The 19,404-nt window shown below is 30.8% G+C and overlaps 2 protein-coding genes across 3 annotated transcripts; both read left to right on the plus strand.

Moving 5' to 3' along the window:
- Positions 1 to 1,252: 1,252 nt before the first annotated feature.
- On the plus strand, positions 1,253 to 3,317 carry LOC120139570 (V-type proton ATPase subunit c2-like). 2 transcript variants are annotated; one of them, XR_005517653.1, is made up of 4 exons: positions 1,253 to 1,748; positions 2,893 to 2,985; positions 3,066 to 3,164; positions 3,242 to 3,317. XR_005517653.1 is itself a non-coding variant. In XM_039154747.1 (3 exons), the coding sequence occupies exons 1-2, from the start codon at positions 1,384 to 1,386 to the stop codon at positions 2,936 to 2,938; spliced, it is 411 nt and encodes a 136-aa protein (XP_039010678.1). In that variant the 5' UTR covers positions 1,253 to 1,383; the 3' UTR covers positions 2,939 to 2,985; positions 3,066 to 3,165. The 2 variants fall into 2 exon arrangements, 1 of the variants encoding a protein (XP_039010678.1); XM_039154747.1 differs by lacking the exon at positions 3,242 to 3,317 and having other exon boundaries at positions 3,066 to 3,165.
- A 4,150-nt stretch (positions 3,318 to 7,467) lies between these two features.
- LOC120140668 (chromatin structure-remodeling complex protein SYD-like) lies at positions 7,468 to 9,759 on the plus strand. The gene is made up of 3 exons (XM_039155635.1): positions 7,468 to 8,091; positions 8,634 to 8,695; positions 9,588 to 9,759. Exons 1-3 carry the CDS (start codon positions 8,065 to 8,067, stop codon positions 9,757 to 9,759), a joined length of 261 nt encoding a protein of 86 aa, XP_039011566.1. The 5' UTR covers positions 7,468 to 8,064.
- The last annotated feature ends 9,645 nt before the right edge of the window (positions 9,760 to 19,404 follow it).

Genomic DNA, 19,404 nt, shown 5'->3' on the forward strand with positions numbered 1-19,404 from the left:
GTTTGAAAAACATTATTAATCGTTAACTGACCAAACCCAAAATTAATTGACCGAAATTTTAGTATGGTGGGTTAATTCAGTTTTAATCGAACAGTAAACACCCCTAGTAACGTTCAGCATCGTAAAAACATTGGTTAAAAGATCATATAAAAAAATGAAGACCACGTTATTTTATTCCATAAAAAGTTATCTTGTATTTTATTCAAAAAGTACAAGGGCCTCGTGTGTTTTTTCCAAAATTCTTTAGTTAGTCATGTTTTGTTGGATAAATCATCAAAAAATTAAGTACATAATATACTTATTTTATTCCATAAAAAGTAATTTTGTATTTTTATTTTTCTAAAATTTAATATTATTTAATATGTTTTATATTACTTTTAGAGCACTGGTAGTCCCTAAATTTTAAAAACACGTGTAATTTAGTCATCAAACTTTTAAAATTTACATTGAAATCATTAAACTTTTAATTCAATTAAAAACTTACATACATATATATATATATATATATATATATATATATATATATATATATATATATATATATATATATATATATATATATATATATATATATTTAAAAAATTAAAAATATTATTTAATATTCGAAATTTAAATATTAATAATTTTAAAGTAAAGTCAATACTTTAAAAATATTTATGTGCTATTTATCTTGAAATGAACTTAGAAGCTAAAATAGGAATTTAGAAATCAAATTTAGAAATAAAATGAAAGAATATTTAAGGCTTAATATAACAATAAATGTCTATATTTTACTTAAAATTGACTCTTGGTGCTTATTTTTTCGTTAAAAATATACATATATGTTTTATCCGTTAAACCTTTAGGTGTCTATCATTAAAAAACCATTAAGTGACATGTGTTACTTTTATATTTATATTTTTTAAAATAAAATATTTTTTAAAACAATTTTAAAAAATTGAACGTGGCATGTGTGACTTAACGGTAAGCACTTAAAAGTGTGACGAAAAAATATTGGCATTTATTTTTAATAAAAAACTCTTTAAACGTTAATTTTAAGTATAGTTTAAAAAATTATTTTTCTATTAAGTCAATATTTAATAATGGAAGAAAACATGAGAGCAAAATGAATGCCTTAATATTGGGCCTTAATTTCGGCCCTTTATATATAGCCCATTCCATCCATTATTTTTCACATTCAATTATTTTTATTCCGCGATTTTCTCTCTCCCCAAACACATTCCCTAAAAAGAAAAAAGAATAAAAAGAGAGCTGTTCACGAGGGTTCTCTGAGAAATTTCCTGGTTTTGTCTCTCCTTTGATCTGGAAAGAAATTGACCCATCACATAGTTTCCAAAGCTGTACAAATCGTCGGCGAAATTGTTGAAGAACTGAAAGCCTAGGATGGCATCCACATTCAGCGGCGATGAAACTGCTCCTTTTTTTGGTTTCCTCGGTGCTGCTGCTGCCCTCGTTTTCTCCTGTATGAGAGCTGCGTATGGGACGGCCAAGAGCGGTGTAGGAGTGGCCTCGATGGGAGTGATGAGGCCGAAGCTGGTTATGAAATCAATCGTCCCCATTGTTATGGCCGGTGTTTTGGGTATTTATGGGTTGATTATTGGGGTTATTATTAGCACAGGGATTAACCCGAAGGCCAAATCTTACTACCTTTTCGATGGCTATGCTCATCTTTCCTCTGGTCTTGCTTGTGGCCTCGCTAGACTTTTTGCCGGCATGGCTATTGGAATCGTGGGCGATGCTGGTGTTAGGTATTGTCATCTAATTTGCTTGGAATCATTTGTTTTTGCTGTTTTTCATTTCAAATCTCTAGAACTGAAAGGTTGTTTGCACGAATCAAATTTCATTTGCTGCATAGAATTTTTCGACGCTGGTTATAATAGTGAAAATGTGAATGTGTAATAACTGTGATTATGTGCTTCACTTCTCACTCACATTCACAAATTCTGATAAAACTATAGTGGTAAACTTCTTGTCGAGTGAATTCAACCTTGGATCTGCTGGAATCTTACTTGGTTCACAAAATGTAATTTATTTCAATTCATGTAAGGCATGTGGAAGTTACAAAGATTAAAAGCTTCGAAAGAGAACATTTTTATTTTCTTTTAAAATCTTGGTGATGCTTGCAGAGAAGCTGAGAATTGTTGCTATTGAATATAGAATATAGATCTGTCATAATTTATTACAAAGCCTAGAATTTCTTGGCCTCGATGGGAGTGATGAGGCCGGAGCTGGTTATGAAATCAATCGTCCCCGTTGTTATGCCCGATGTTTTGGGTATTTATGATTTGAATGATGTAGCAAATTTAGGGTTCCTATTTACGAATTTATATTTCTTCTTGATTTTTTATTTCATTTATTTGATTTTGAATGTTCTGGCTGCTAATTCTGATTGCTTTAAATTTCCCCCTTGTTCATCATGATAATAATTTGTCTTCATGATTTGATTGTTAGGCTTATATATTTTATAGATGCAAGCATGCCTGCATAGACCGTCATTTTTTTGTTATTTGTTGCATATCTATGTTTGAGATTAGGAGTTTGTGATTTGATTTGTGATTCAATCATATGATTAAATGATGCATATCAATTGTGTAAATTCTAATCTAATTAGCAATGTTCCCATGGAATTTGGATGTGGTTCCCTATGATTAAAACCTTCATTTTCAACCTATTTTGAGATTCAGGATCCTTGCTAGTATTTTTTTTTGGAATTGCATATATGTGGTAAAGCCATAGGCTCATGGTTCCATCCTTAAATTTAGCTTCTTTTGAGTAGATATGAATCTCGTATTGAAATATGCTTGGTGGGTTTTGTTATGTAATGAAAGTTTTACTCTTTTTTTATTTCTATAATAAATTATAAATTATGTTTATACATGTTTATAATTGAAGAGGTAGTGTGAAACTAATGCAAGAGTTAGAAGAAATGTCAAGTTAACTCCTAATCAAGGATCTCGGGCTTTTGTCGCTAGCCGATATGCTATGGTACGTTGGACACTTTTGATATTTATTATAAAGTTTATTTTTATTTTAAAGTCTAATTTTTATTTTTTGAAATCATATAGCGCAAGGATGATGAAGAACCAAATAGGATGGATTTCTTCAAGGCAACTCATTATTCAAATGACAAAGGATGGACAACATCTAAGGCACAAGCAAAATATGTAAGACTTCACAAAATTAAGTATTAAATTGTAATTTTTCATCTAAGGATTATTTTATTTATGAATGACTTTTTTAGGAGAAAATTGTGGAGCTGCAATCAACTTCAGTTGAAGAAGAAGCAGAAAATATGTAAGCCTTGAAATCACAACCGACTCAAGGTTTGGATTGAGATTGCTACTACGAAATATTCCACAAGTCATATTATTATCATATTTTGTAAACATTTAAACATTTTTATATTTATAGAAATGAAATTATTATGTTTTTATTGAAATATTTGTTTAAATCTTATTATTTTGCAATAAGTGAATTATTTTTTATTTAGATTTGTATAAGTAATTTTTCATCTAAGGATTATTTTATTTATGAATGACTTTTTTTTAAGAGAAAATGGTGAAGTTGCAATCAACTCCAGTTGAAGAAGAAGCAGAAAATATGTAAGCCTTGAAATCACAACCGACTCAAGGTTTGGATTGAGATTGTTACTACGAAATATTCCACAAGTCTTATTATTATCATATTATTTTTATTTTCTGTAAACATTTAAATATTTTTATATTTATAGAAATGAAATTATTATATTTTTATTGAAATATTTGTTTAAATCTTATTATTTTGCAATAAGTGAACTATTTTTTATTTAGATTTGTATAAGTAATTTTATTTTAATATATATTGTCACTAAAAAAGTGACAATTTTTAGTTTTGCCATTATATTGGTAACATTATATATGGTGAAACTATGCATAATCATCATTCATAATATTATTAGGTGACGATATATTATGTCACTAAAAATGTGACAATATTTTTTTCGTCACTTATAAGTTGATTTTAATGCATTATTTATGACAATATAAATTATTAATAACGAAATCTTATTTAATTTAGTGACGTAATCAATTGTCATAGAATATAAATTATAAAGTGAAGCATAAACGTCATTCATAATATTATTAGGTAACATTTATATTATGTCACTAAAATTTTGACAATATCTCTTTAGTCACATATAGGTTGATTTTAATGTATTATCCGTGACGATATAAATAATCAATAATAAAATTTTACATAATTTAGTGACAATTAGTTGTCATTGAATATTAATTATATAGTGATGTTATATATAAATGTCATCGATGCTACTATTAGGTGACGATATATTACGTTACTAAAAATGTGACAATTTTCTTTTCATCATGTATACAATGAAATTATTGTGTTATTGGTGACAATATGATTTATTAATGACGAAAATGTACATCATTTGATGACAAAAGTAATTGTCACTCGATGTAAATTCAACTGTGACGCTAGCTATTAAAGTCACTATATATTTAATAATACATGACGATAATACATACATCGTCACTTTTGAAATTTAGTGACACACCTAGGGTGACGATCGTCGTGACATTGACTTTTACGTCACAAAATACATCTAATGACATAAATTGAAATTTTAGTGACAATAACCTAGATGCCACTAATAAGAAAATTTATCGTAGTGTTGGTGAATAGGTGAGATTCGAATATCTATAGACTACTAATAGACCATCAAACTACATTTACTGAAATGACAACCATTGTTTTACTTTGCGTATGTGAAATGTAGTAGAAATGCCATGAATGATTATTGAATGCTATACATACGAGTAAAGAGGAAATAGTTGATCAACTTTTATATTTTATTTGACATTATCAAAACCGACGACCGAAAAAGAGTGGGAGCATAGTTAACACTTTTGAGTAGCTTCTAGATAGAATGTAATGATAATAAATCTAGAGAAGATGGAGAAAATAAGAAACAAGCAAAAATTTGGGATAATTAATCCTTTCCAAATGACGTCAATTTTGGAGGATTCTTTTTGTAGAAAATGATGTTACGAAGTGACTCGATAAACTCGATCAAAAACTGCCTTATGACTCATGCGTTTTTTACTTTGGAGATAATTATATTTTTAATCTGTCCATTTTGTATATATTTTTTAATTTAATATTATTTGGATGGTTAATTTATATTTAACTCTATTGTTTAGTTCTAACATCTTTCTTTGTCTATTTTTCAATACTTTTATTTATTTTTATTTTATTCTTTAACATTATTTTATTTTATTTTATATTATATTATATTATATTATATTATATTATTTGTTTATTTATTTATCTATTACAGAAATATAGTGGAGGCATCTCAAAGTCATGACACCACAACAAATGATGAAAAGAACGTTCATGGAGATTTAGTATTCATGTGGGGATTCCAAAAATACTTCCATGTATTAGTCATGCAAAACATTACGTATTATGCTAAGAAAAAGTTTTAGTAGCATTTTTCGTAGTTTCTCACGGTTTTTTGCGAAGGTATTCTTACCAAAACATGTTCGTCCATAACCATTGTTACATGTTTATGGGGTGATGCCCGTGAGACGATGTGGAGGGATACTGTGGAAGCTTTCCATGGTTTTCAATATCCCTCTTCGAGGTAGCATTATCCAAGGAGTGGCTCTCTGTAGCTTTAAAGGTGCTCCTTCGTACACTTCACTGATCCTGTGACACTATCCTTGTCTAAGGTATCTCTAACATTAGTGATAATGGTATTTGTCACCTTTTAACTAACAAGCTTTGCCGACTTTAGGATCAACAGCGTCGCATCAACTTTTCAAAGCTCGTAGGAATAAGAATCCCTATGAGAAAAAGCATGTGTGGTTGTTCAGTTCATTTTTCATAGGTTATTCGCCTACACGTGTGTGTTCTACGAGTCAAATCTCACTAGACCAAGTTTGGCATATAACGACATTTTTAACGGTATTTTTAGAACAAATACAGCAAATTATATAAATGTAACAGCGTTTTGATGAAAAAAGACTCCAAAAAAAAATAATACAAATAGTGGTGTTTATTCCCTAAACATCGTAATAAACTAATATACTGCAAAAACACCGCGCCGAATATGTGATTTTGTGTCATTTGTTTAGATTAATATATTCCCAAATCCCTAATTTACAATTTTGAGCATTCTCTATCGACAGAATCTCTATGCCCTCTTCGCTTCTATTCTTCGTCGCACAAATCTCTCTAGGTATCCTCTCTTTGCCTATTCTCTCTTCTATTCTCTCTTTGCCTCTTGTCTACTATTCTCTGTCACACAAATCTAAAGATTTTTTCTCTCCGCGCTGTCACCGAGCCGAGTATGAAGCTAAGATTCGGAGAGCAAGAGCATTGTAGTTCCTGACACATGAAACAAGAAGAAGGTATCATTCCTTCTCTATTTTCCTCAAAATTTGCTATCTTTAGTTGGTATCTTCTTCAATCGGAATGTAGTTCCTATTTCACTTCTCATTTGAGTTTTGTTGAATTTGGTTCTATCCATATTCATTATGAGCAGTAATTTGTTTCAGTTCTGGTTTTATTACATTTTATGCTCTATTGAAGTTGAGTTTTGTAGAAACACAACCATGATCTCTTAACTTTTTCTATTCAATTGCATTTTTTTAGTTCTGATTTTATTCTATTGATGTTGGTTTGAGTTTTGTTGCATTTTAAGTCTGGTTTTCGACGCTATTTTAGTATGTTGCATTTGTTTCAGTTCTGGTTTTATTAACTATTAAATCCAATTAACAAATAATCCTTAAATTGTATGTAATTTTAAGCAAATAATTTGCCATTTTGAACTAATTTGCAGTTTCTAAAAAGAATCTTTGGATCTAAGGATTCTTAAGTTTTAAATATTACTTGCTGAACATAAGTTATAAAATATTACATAGCAGTTTAAGCTTGAAATAATTCAATGATGTTTAAAATTAAAGTAAATGGCAGATGCAATAAACATCATGAATCATGAATGTACCTGGTAACTCGGACTTATTGGGGAACAACTTCTTCCTAGATATACCATTCCAATCAAACAATTGCAGAAATCCTCCCTTAGCGCGTTTCCTCTCAACTTCCAATATCTTATCTATAAAAACCAAAATTACTTAAAGATTTAAACCCAAAAAACAAGAAAAAAAAGTTCAGTTATTCATGAAACAAAACAAGACCCTAAAAATCAATCAAAAACAAGTATTACCATTGTGTTTAATGGCACAGAAAAAGGGAAAAAATAAACTTTAAATTCAAAAACCATACATAGTTTCGCTCACATGGAGACACTACAAGAAAATATACCTTTAATGACACACGAACGATGACACACGGAGTATTTAATAGTCATAATCCAAAAAATTTGCAAAAACACGGAGTACACTTTTAATTGTGTGTCATTTGTAAAAGTCATCTTTTAATTTCCCCCATTATTTTCATCCTTTCCCGCTTCTAGTCCTGGCCTCCTCGATAAGCAGTTCACGCACGCATGTTTCCCCCCTTCTTCTCTTTTTCCCTTTTTCTCTTTGCTTCAGTCCACTGCTTTATCCATTCACCACAACTTTACCCGAAGGGAAACCACATTTGATAAAGAAGCTTGCTGATGTAAAATGTCAAAGGGTAAGAAATTTCTTTTTAATCTTTTCAATTAATCCATCCTTTGTTTCTCTGTTTTGCGTGTCACTTGCCATTGATACTTAGTTACTTCTACGGTTTCTGGCTGCACTTTCACGTTTTTTTCTTTTGCTATTCTTCATAAATAAGGGTGTAAAGAAGGGTTCATTGAAAGAGGTGAATGCTGGGATTTCGGTGTTGGAGGACCAGATATCACAGTAGATCTGCTAAAGGAATTGCTTCTGGTTTTCATTAGCTGTTTCGGAATGGAGAGTTGAAGCATTGTTTTATTTTGGATGGTAAGCGTCGGAGGGAAAGAGCAGCGAAGTGAAGAGAAAGTAGGAGAGGTGGTAGTTCCAGATGATGAACAGAGCTCCGGGGAGCGATCGTAAAGGGCGGTGGCATTTGTAATTTCCTCACATGGAATGGCAGATCTTGTTAGCTACGGTAATGCCCAATGTGACATCGACCAAGTCTTCCCTTTTACTTTTCTACTTTTCTTTGTTTTGTAGTTAACCTTTAAGATTTTGTTTATACTTTATTCTTATTCTCAATTTCATTGTTAACTTTGTTTCACTTTCAAAATTTCCCTCAAATTTTCTGATCATGGGAAGAAACGAAGGGTTATCTGGAGGAAATTTTGGATTTTCTTCTATTTTTTGGAATCTTTAAGTGTAGCATTTGGTTTCTTATTTCTAGATTTTTGGAGACTTCACATTACTTGGAAGATTTTTTTTTGGAATCTGATTTAGGAGAATCTGGAGCACTGTGCTTGAGAATATTGAAATTTTGTGTTATTTTCATAAACTCATACAAGACTCTAAAGATGAGCCTTCAATGCTGGCAATAAAACTTTATGTGGTATGAGTGCCTTTTTTGGTTAATTAGGTGGTCTTTAACTCTTTATGGTGCACGCGTTACAGAGTTGGCTCTTGATTTTAATACCATTTATTAACGCAGCTGACTTTTATTATCTGTGAATGTTTCAGATATTGCAACACATGAAATCTAGTGGGAATGAACATTCAATGCCGTTCCAAGTAATATCAAGGTGAAATATAGTTTGAGGTTCTTTAAGTCTTATGAATGAACACATGATTTTGTAAACTAGTGAGAGAAGTGTTGTTATTTTCATCTAGACGGACATAGTGATTTAGAAAATGGAGTTAATTCAGATAATGGGGATCTAATGACTAAATTTGTTTGATTGTTCACTGTTCACTTATTATAATTTGCCATTTGAATTATTTGTTTTATTTCCTTTAAATGGATGCAAGAACCTTCATTTTCTTTTTATAGATAATGAAATTAGAAGTGGAATTATTTCAGGTTGTCCTGCAATGGTTGAAACACCTTTGACTAAGAGTGTATTCCCTTCTGCTATAAGAGCATTAATTGCCCTACCATGAATGAATTATGAATATGGTTGGACATAAGTTAAATAGATCTCAGTTATGTGGTATTTTACTTTGGCCCATCCTCTTTTTCCCCAAGCAAGCTATTCTTACCTTTTTCCTTTTTGCGTGGAGCTATACTTAACATTGTACTAAGCAACACATGGTTGAATTGAAGTAAAAAATATGTGTTTAAATTAGGTTGTTCACTTATGTGGCTGTTGCTATTCAGATTTATATATTTGACTCCAGGATTATATGTATACATTTTCTAGCTTGAATTAAAGTGTACTCTCACCTAAACTTATTCTCCAGTTTCTCCCCTCTTTTACTCTTATGTTTTTGGATAAATCTACCTTTTGCATTTGTCTTTTAGCTAATCTAACTATTAGTTAACTTTCCTTTTCAGTATCTCAGTGGTCGCAACGATGTTTAGAACTTAACATCGAAAGATATATATCTTTGTTCAAGTCAAATTTTCAGTGACGTTGTTAACCCTTTCTTTGGGAATGTCTACTATTTTACCTGACATAATATTCTTTATTCAAGGGCAATGGAGACTGTTATCAATCGACATGGTCTTGATCTGGAGGCTTTAAAATCATCCTGGCTTCCTACTATCGGGTCTCAAGGAATGGATTCTACATCTGGACAATATTTTGGCAAATTGTTGTTAATTAAACTTCCTTTAGCTTGTCATGGAAAATTATTACATATGTGACCTCATTGTTGCATGACATAGTGACTGAACCATTTATATATGAGTATTATTCTCCAGGATCTTCTTTGGCTGTTGCAGTTTCTAAAGACTCTAAAGCAGGTTTGGCGCAAAATGAGATACCTAAGTTTGATCCATTTACATCCAGCAGGCCACCCATTGGCCCAAGCATTGCTGAACATGAGTATTATTAGGGAGTTGGAACACACAGGGGTAGTTAGTCTTTTGATCATGGAAGCCCATCAAGTTTGGACACCCGGTCTGCTAACTCCCAATCACAAGACAAACAAATGACTTAAAATGATAATAAGAAGGCTGCAATTGCAACTAAGCGAAAAAGGGTCGAGTCATCAGTACCATTGGAACTAAATTTTGATGAATCTCTTAATGTTGTTATTGATCCTAGGAAAAGGAAGATGAATAAGTTTGAAACATCTGACCCTGCTAACTACAACATAGTCCCAAGTAGTGGTCAAATGGAGCATTTTTCATCCTCACCTGGAAATATGAGATCGATGCATAGAAGTAGACAAGATGGTCAGAATGTAACAGAAAATCTAGTGGATTTAACAAATGTTAGCAATTTGATGTCACATATGATGGACTAACTCTTGAGATTGTATGTAGTAAATTAATTGAATAGTTTAGATATTCATCTGTTTATGTTAATTCATTGTTGTTATTTTTTTTAATTTAGATGCAAGAAACGGGAAAGGAGGAAGACGAGATTGATAGAGCATTGTTGTGGAAAAAGGCAAGACAAATGAGAAAAGGAGGTTATGACCCGAATGACCAGATTGTTGTTGATAAAATGGTAAGTTCCTGTGAACATTCCTACGTTATTTATTTTCTACTTATTGTTATAGCACCAAGTTAGTATATATATGTCTGCTTATTTCAAACTACTTTATTTATTTCCATTCTTGCAATAATCTTATTATTATGATTAAAATTGGTCATTTTAGTACTCTTTGATAGTTATATACTTCACTTTAAATAAGTATAAATTATATACTTATTTCATATTTTTTTACTTAGGTTGGTGATGGGAAGGAAGAATACACGGATGATGACATTGATGATTTTCGCAAAGAATGGGTATCTTATGTGGAAAACTTTATTATGCCGTGATATTTTGTATCGACATATGATTACAATATTTTTGATAACTTAATGTTAATATATTGTATGCAAATAGATTGCTTATATATAATATGATATATATATTTAGCATTATGAGGCATTAAATGTGATTTAGTTTGATTATTTGTCAATCTACAATATATATATATAATTTACGACATACAATCAGGACACACGAATGTGTCATCTTTTTTAATGACATGTTTTTCAATGACACACAATGTAAGTCATAAATGCTTGTCATAAATTTATGACACACAAATGTGTGTTGTCTTCATTTATGACAGGGGCTTCAATGGCGCGCAATGAGCGTCATAAATGCGCGTCATAGATTTATGACGCACAATTGTGTGTCATCTGAGATTTATGTTAGTGGCTTCAATGACGTTCATTTGTGGGTCATCTGCACCCATAGATGACGCGCAATGCATGTCATTAAAGGGGTTTTTCTAGTAGTGAGAGGGTACACCTCGTATATCTTATTCCTCTAGTAATTCAGCTTATCCTCATTTTCATCATCGATATGTTAAAAAAGATAACATGGAAGGTTTGTTGCGAGATGAATTTAAATATGTGCAGTCGTCATTAACAGGTTAGAAAAGATGGGAATAAGTGGATGTGATGAAGTGCCAAATGGAGAAGCGACAAAGTTTTATAAGTTACTTGATTAGATGAATGAACAATTTTATGAGGGATTGAAATATTCAAAACTCTCTTTTTTGCATTCGTCTTTTCAACTTAAAATGCTTAGGAGGGTGGACCAGTAACTCTTTTATGATGTTATTGGAGTTTTTTTATAGAAATATTTTCTTTTTCAAAAACCCCTCAATCATGCAAAAGATATGAAGAAAATGATAAAGGATTTGGTCATTGTTTATGAAAAAACATAGTTTTTCCAATGAATGCATATTATATTAGGGTGATAGGAAAAATCAGGAATCCTATCATATATGTGGAAAATCTCATGGATGAATGGGGATGTAGAAAATGTGAGTGAGAACAAAGTTGCAGCACGATCAAGAAAGAAGCCATTAAATATTTTGTGATATTTTCCTCTATTACCTAGGCTTCAAAGACTTTTTATGTCTTTAAAGACTGTTGAGTCTATGAGGTGGCATTATGATGGACGTACCGATGATGGATTATTAAGGCATCCTGTGGATTGTTTAGCTTGGAAGTCATGCGACAAAAATTTCCAAGTTTTGCAAGAGATCCTCGAAATGTCAAGCTTGGCCTTGCATCTAAAGGATTTAATCCTTTTAAAATCATGAGTATTTCGTACAATACTTGCCTTGTTCTGCTTGTTCCCTACAATTTACCTCTGTGGATTTGCATGAAACGATCATATTTTATCTTATCAATAATAATACTCGATGAGAAGGATCTTAGGAATGATATTGACATCTATATGTAGTCTCTTATTGAAGAGTTCAAACAATTATGGGTGGGTATCGAAACATATGATATGTTGAAGAAGAAGAACTTTAATTTATGTACGACTTTATTATGGACTATTAATGATTCCCCTACTTATGCAAATTTATCTTGTTGGAGTCTCAAAGGTCATTCTGCCTGTCCTTGTTGTGCTATGCAGACATGTTCAAAGTGGTTGTATAACAAAAAAACAGTTTTCTTATATGGGACATCGTCGGTAGTTAGGTAAAAAATCACATATTTAGATATAAAAAATATGTTTGATGGTACTGAAGAGTTTAAAAAAGCTTTTGAACAAAAAATCGGGTCTGACATATTATCAATGTTGAAACATATCAGGTTCACTTATGAAAAGATGAATCAACCATCAAATTAGCGATCAAAGAAGAAGGAAAAGTAGGTGTATGGTCGTGGTGTTGAACAACAAAGTGGTGATGCGTCTAATGAAGAGGATAATCCAAATGAGATGGATTTACAAAAAACAGAATTATTTTCTTTGAGTTAACCTATTGGAAGGATCACATTTTGAGACATAATCTTGATGCATGCACATTGAGAAGAATGTTTGTGAGAATATTATATGGATCATTCTCAATGTCAATAGTAAATCTAAAGATAATCTAAAGTGTCGACTTGACTTAGTTGACATCAAAATTCGACATGATCTTCATCCCTGATTACTTTCTAATGAAATATCTTGGTTATCTGTTTCTATTTTTACAATGTTGAAGAAAGAAAAAAAAGTGTTTTGCACGGTGTTGAATGATATAAATGTACCAGATGGGTATACATCAAATATATCTCGATGTGTCAATGTTAAATATTTGAGACTTTATTGTCTAAAGTCACATGATTATCACATATTGATGCAAGATTTACTGTCAGTTGCTTTATGTGATTATATGTCGAATAAGGTGACGTCTTGTAAAATTGAACTTTCCAATATAATGAAAGCTATCTATGGGAAAGTTCTGATGGTTGGAGAACTTGAGAAACTGCAAGATCAATCTGCCTTAACTTTATACAATATGGAGAAGTTAATTCCACCTTCATTCGTCACAATTATGGTGCCCTTATTGGTTCATTTTCCTCACGAAGCTAAAGTTGGTAGATCGGTTTTCTATCGATGGATGTATCATATAGCTAAACTTGATCAATATGGGTTGGGGGTATTTATATTGCTCTCAATTGACAACACCATATATATGGCTATTAAGAATATTCATAGGTTAACAGATTAGATAGATTTGATAGTCAGATCTTGAATTTTTCCTTGGTAGATCATGTGAGTTTATCATAGTCTTGTTTAGAGGTCTTGTGTATGCGTTGTAGTCTATTTGATGGTTAATGTCGCCGTCATCCCCATAGGTTAGCAATCCATTAGTAACTCTAGTGGGTGGAATGGTCTATCTAGGTCTTCGATTGGTAAAGTGGTGACAGCTTCTAAAAATCATTTTCAAAGTTATAATATGAATAAAATATAATTTTAATTGAGATCAGTTCAAAATTAAATTATATCATTAATATATCAGGTGAGGTTGAAATGACAAAATAAATCATCAATCTCGCTCTATGGTCATCCCTAAACTTCAATATTTTAATTCAATTAACGTTTTGGATCAAAACATACTTTTTCTAAGAATACAAAAACTAGAATATCTCTTTTAATAATAAATGAACTATAATCAATTTTTTAAAGTAATAGAACAACTTTTTTTAGATTTTAATATATATCATTTTAATTTAATATTAAAGATATTAAATTGTGAGCGGTAAATATATGATTTTAAAAAGTATGACAAAGTGTAAAATAAATATTTATCAAATATATTAAAGATAGTATATTCTGTCTTCACTTAAAATGATACGCTCTAAAATGAAAGAAAGATTTGTAAAGCGATAGAAGTTTTGTCATCTCCATTTCTATAAGTGAGATTTGTTAATATTTGAAATGAAAATGTCAAATCTATAATAACATTTAATTTGAATCTTATTTAAATCTTTTTGGTTAATCTGGAAATTAATAATTTTTCAATATATATATATAAAGATGTAATATACATTGGAATTTCTTGCACACTCATAATATCAGTGAAAAAATATTTATATATTTTTTAAGTTTTTAGTGAAAAAATAAGGGTATATATTTAGTACTTAACAAAAATTTTTGTTCTGTTGTAGTCTCTCAACTATTATTTCTTTTTAAATCATATCTAAGTTAGGCTTTGGTTTCATTTTGGTCACCTGCAATTAAAATAGTAAGAAATCTGTTGACATGATATTTTCATAAACTTTTCAATGATGACATGATATTTCCTTATGGTGACACATTAGCATCATCGTTAATATTTAAACGGTGTGTCACCAAAATAAAACCAAAACATAATGTTATGTATGATTTTAAAATAAAAAATAGTTGAGTGACCAAAAGAGAATAAAAATAATAGTTGAGATATTAAATATGTAGTTTACCCAAAAAATTATAGCCTAAGTGAATTCATTTAATTTAACATTTTAAGTGCGAATGTATAAAATATTCAAAATTTTCTTTTGACATATTTTAAATATAAATTTTATTTAATTTAAATCCAATTTTAATCTTGGAGAGGGGGAGAGACACAAGAAAAGAAGGTGAGTACTCTTCATAAGTCTAGAACCCATAATCTAAGAGAATATGAGAGAACAAAGGTAAACAACCTGGCCAACAGATCAAATATGCTTATTCAGTTTGTTATTCAGATTTTAAAAACATATCAATCAAAATGTATTTCAAGCCGATTAAAATTTAGAAAATCATGGTTTAATGTTGATGTAATTCGAACATGATCAATCAAAAGAAATGAGTAATCCAAACATGTTGAATCTTATCTTTTTTTCAAGAAGACACTCATGAAGAATTTGCATTCCTCATCCTAAATGAATGTTGAAAAGTAGTAGTAAATGAAACTGTAGAATACACTGGATTTAGTGAGGATGATCCCATAGCTATAAATCAGTGGTTACACAAGACTCATAGGACTTTGAGTCAGTTGTACCTTACTCCCGAGGGTAACTTGGAATGTGTTATGTCACTTCTCAAAGGCAATGCTATTGATTTGTGGAAAATGATGGAGATAACACTTGAATCAAACATGTCAAATTGAGAGTTCTTTCTGGGCGAGTTTAGATATGAATACATTGGCTTTAGGAGATACGTCGATGTTTTAATATGAGAGATATTTTCTTCAAATGAGTTGATATACCTATGAGTTAGTTTCGACCGAGTCGTTGAGGTGTTAGAGGTTTTTAGATGAGCTTTATATCGATATCTATTCCAATTAGTTGCTGATCCACCTAAAGTATTTTCGGAATTGACTTGTCAAGAAGAAACTATAGAGAAAGTTAAAAATATAAGGACTAGATTGGTGGGAGAGTTCAGTGCGATGAGTAAGAGAGCTTCAGATCTGACAAGAGCTAAAGTTTCTTCAGCTGAGAGAGCCAGAGATTATAACGGTTCAAATAATTTTGGGTGTTCACAATCCTATAGGTTGAAGCAAAGGTCTTCATCAGGTTAGTGGAGGAGGGCCCTAGTGTTAGAGTATGTCCAAAGACCAATCATAAGATAGTTGTAATTATACATTTTCTTTAATAGTTTTATTGAATAAAGACATCGACATTATTATTTTCAGTTATAATTTTGTGATTCAAATAAACTGAAAGATAATAAAATTCATATAATAATATGATTATTATTAAAGACCCTTAGTCGAGTATTTTTATGATTACAAACAATAATAATACATTCAATGAAAATATGGAGTTGATTGATGACAACAAGTTGCCATCGACATATAGATATCAAAATCGATACAGGAGTATGTCGTTACAAAACAACATATTACATTAACCTGTTATGAGAATTTAACATGCTCCGTAATTGGTTGCACTATAAACACTGATGTTGAACATATCACAATATATATAGTGGGGTATGAATGATCAAGATATGATTTAACCTTCATACATAATAGGAACTATATCACAGGCCACTTGATTGAGTGATACTAAATACAGGAGTACACAATGGTACTAATACGAGAGTACACAGATATACTAATACGAGAGATCAATCGATAAACATTCCACCTCATGGCATGCCAATTGTACCAATAATCATCAATACACATACATTGAGCTTTTATAACAAAATCGTATATAATTCATTTATCAGGAGTGTTCACAGATACTAACATATCCAAATATTATTGGAAAGTGCATTGGGCAATTCATACCAAATATCATTCATAAACCATTTTAGAAAATCATTATGGAATTATACTATAATATATTACAAACATTTTTCATCTTAAAATATTCAAGGTTGACTCATCGCAAGTCTTCCTCATATCACACACACACACGTATATTATAGGTAAAAATGTACTCACTTAATGCCTCGTTAACAAACCTTAATACCAATATACTTCACTCTTGTACTTTGTCCTTGTTTTAAGCTTGCTCATATCTCGATCATGATCTACAAAAGCAACATTTAGCAACACATACAATTCAAAGCTTATGTTAGTAATACTAACATAGGCAAAATCTAATAATAAAGTTCATGAAAATTCTTTCGATACTAATTTCATTTTACAATTTCAATGTTGACCTTAATACTCCAAAATGACAATTTCAAATTCTAAATGTTCAATTCAACCAATGGTCCTCATAACATTTTCAATTTCACTAAGCAACCATTAAAATGAATTCTCTTGGAATTCTTCTCAACATTTTTTAAATATTCAAAATGATCCCTTGCCATTTCAAGCATTCCAACAATGCAATCAAGCTTAGTATATCACCTTTTGAATAGTTTCAATTTCAATCCCAAATTCCATACGATATGTCAAAAGGTCTTTATAACTCTACAAGCTTCCAAATTGGTCCAAACAACTTTCTAAAGCTTTTAGGATCATTCAAACATGGTTTCTAGCCTTTTGAAAATTTTCCATATTTTTTTCTTATTTCCCCTTAGGTTGAATGATTCCTTGAACCCTAGGTATAGTCTCCAACTTGATTCAAGAATGAATTCAACTTCCAAGCAATTACAACCAGTCTCATATCAAATTCAATCCAATTTCAATCTTCTACATCAAAACCTAACATGGCCAAACCTTATTTAACCAATTCAACGTGTTTTTAATCATCATATAAGCTTGGAAATGAATCAACAACATCAACTACATTAAAAACTATCCATAAAATATCAAAATCATACCTCTTCTTCATCCACCGTATTCATGAATCTTAGGATTCAAGCAAGGAAAGCATGAACAAATTACACCAAATGTTCATGTATGTAAATTTTATATTTCATTCTTTAATCCAAAACCTAACAAAATTGCTTGAAAATGAAAAATAAATTTTTTTCTTACCTAGTTATGGAGTTCACGGCCAAGGAGGAGAAGATGAAGAAATTTTCTTGATCATTCTAAAAAAATATCTTAAGGCACTTGTTTAATAACAAATTAAATGAAGTAAAAATTCATTTAATAGGAAATTACCATTTTACTGTTATAAAATAATGATAATTGCCATGTCTTGTCATGATACCATCATCCCTACATCATCCAAGCCAAATATGAACAAACATATTCTTATTTTCTAACTTTTCCCTTGCACTTTTCCAAAAGTTACGATCTTGCCATTTTAATCAAACAGTCATAGTTTAACATGGAAAAATCAACTAAAATCCAATGGTCCATGTTAAATTATACTAAATTAAAATATGGAAATGACATTATTAACCTTTAAAAAATCTCATAGAATTTCAAAAAATATGATTCAATTTGATTATCATAATTTTTCTCGAACTTTATCGCTTTATAGCTTTTTATACGAACTCCGGATAAAAAATATGAAACCCACAAAATATCATTTTTGGGGATAAACTATTCATTTACATGGCCAAAAATACATAACTTTTAAAAAGTACACTTTTGTCCTGAAATTTTACAAAGTTTATACTTTCCCTCAAAACTTTAAAAATTTACATTTTGGTCATTAGCCAAAATTTGGGACAATACATTTCTCCCTTTAAGAAAATTTGCCTTCGAATTTCAATATGTACTTGATACAAAAAGATGAGGAAACTATTTTTTTCATATCTTCTTATCTTTCCAAGGTTGTCTCCTCAGCTTTATGATTTCGCCAAGGACCTTTGACAAGTGAAATCATCTTGTTCCTTAGCTCTTTGACTCCATGCCCATTAATCCTTACAAGTTTCTCCTTCTAGTTTAACTGTAGTTGAATCTCAATTTCTTCCAGGGTAATGACTTGTGAAGGATCTAATCGACACTTCCTGAGCATCGACACATGAAAAAAACATTATGAATCTTGTCCATTTCTAGAGGTAAAACTAGTTGATAAGCCATCAAACCAACTATCTTCACAATCTCATACGAGTTGATAAATCTTGGTATTTGATCTCTTTTCTCTTCATGTATGAATAAGACTTATGTCAATCGACAACTATTTTGAGATTGTCTTAAATGATATTTACCTTGTCTTTGACTTCTTTGACTAGATCATGAACAATTATGTCTCGATCTTCCAGCTTGTACCAGTTCAATGGTGTTTGACACTCCCTTCCATATACGACTTCATAAGGAGCCATCTTGATAGTCGATTGGTAGCTATTGTTATAAGTGAATTCTACTAAAGGTAACCACTTCTCCCATGATCCTTTGAATTCAATCACACATGCCCTTAGCATATCTTCCAAAATCTAGATAGTAAGCTGTAACTGCCCATCTGTTTGAGGATGAAACATTGTACTGAAATTGAGTCGAGTACCCAAGGCTTCATGCAAAGACTTCCAAAATCTTGAAGTGAACCTTGTATCTCTATCAGAAACTATCGAAATAGGTACTCCATGTAGTCGAACTATCTCTTTAATGTATAGTTCAACATACTTATCCATAAAGTAATATGTTTGAACTATAAATAAGTACGTTGTCTTGGTCAACTGTCAACTATCACCCAGATTGAATCTTTCTTGTTGTGTGTCAATGGTAGCCCTGATACAAAATC

This window comes from Hibiscus syriacus, unplaced genomic scaffold, assembly GCF_006381635.1.
Source record: "Hibiscus syriacus cultivar Baekdansim isolate YM2019G1 unplaced genomic scaffold, ASM638163v2 tig00002237_pilon, whole genome shotgun sequence".
Classification (NCBI taxonomy): Eukaryota; Viridiplantae; Streptophyta; class Magnoliopsida; order Malvales; family Malvaceae; genus Hibiscus; species Hibiscus syriacus.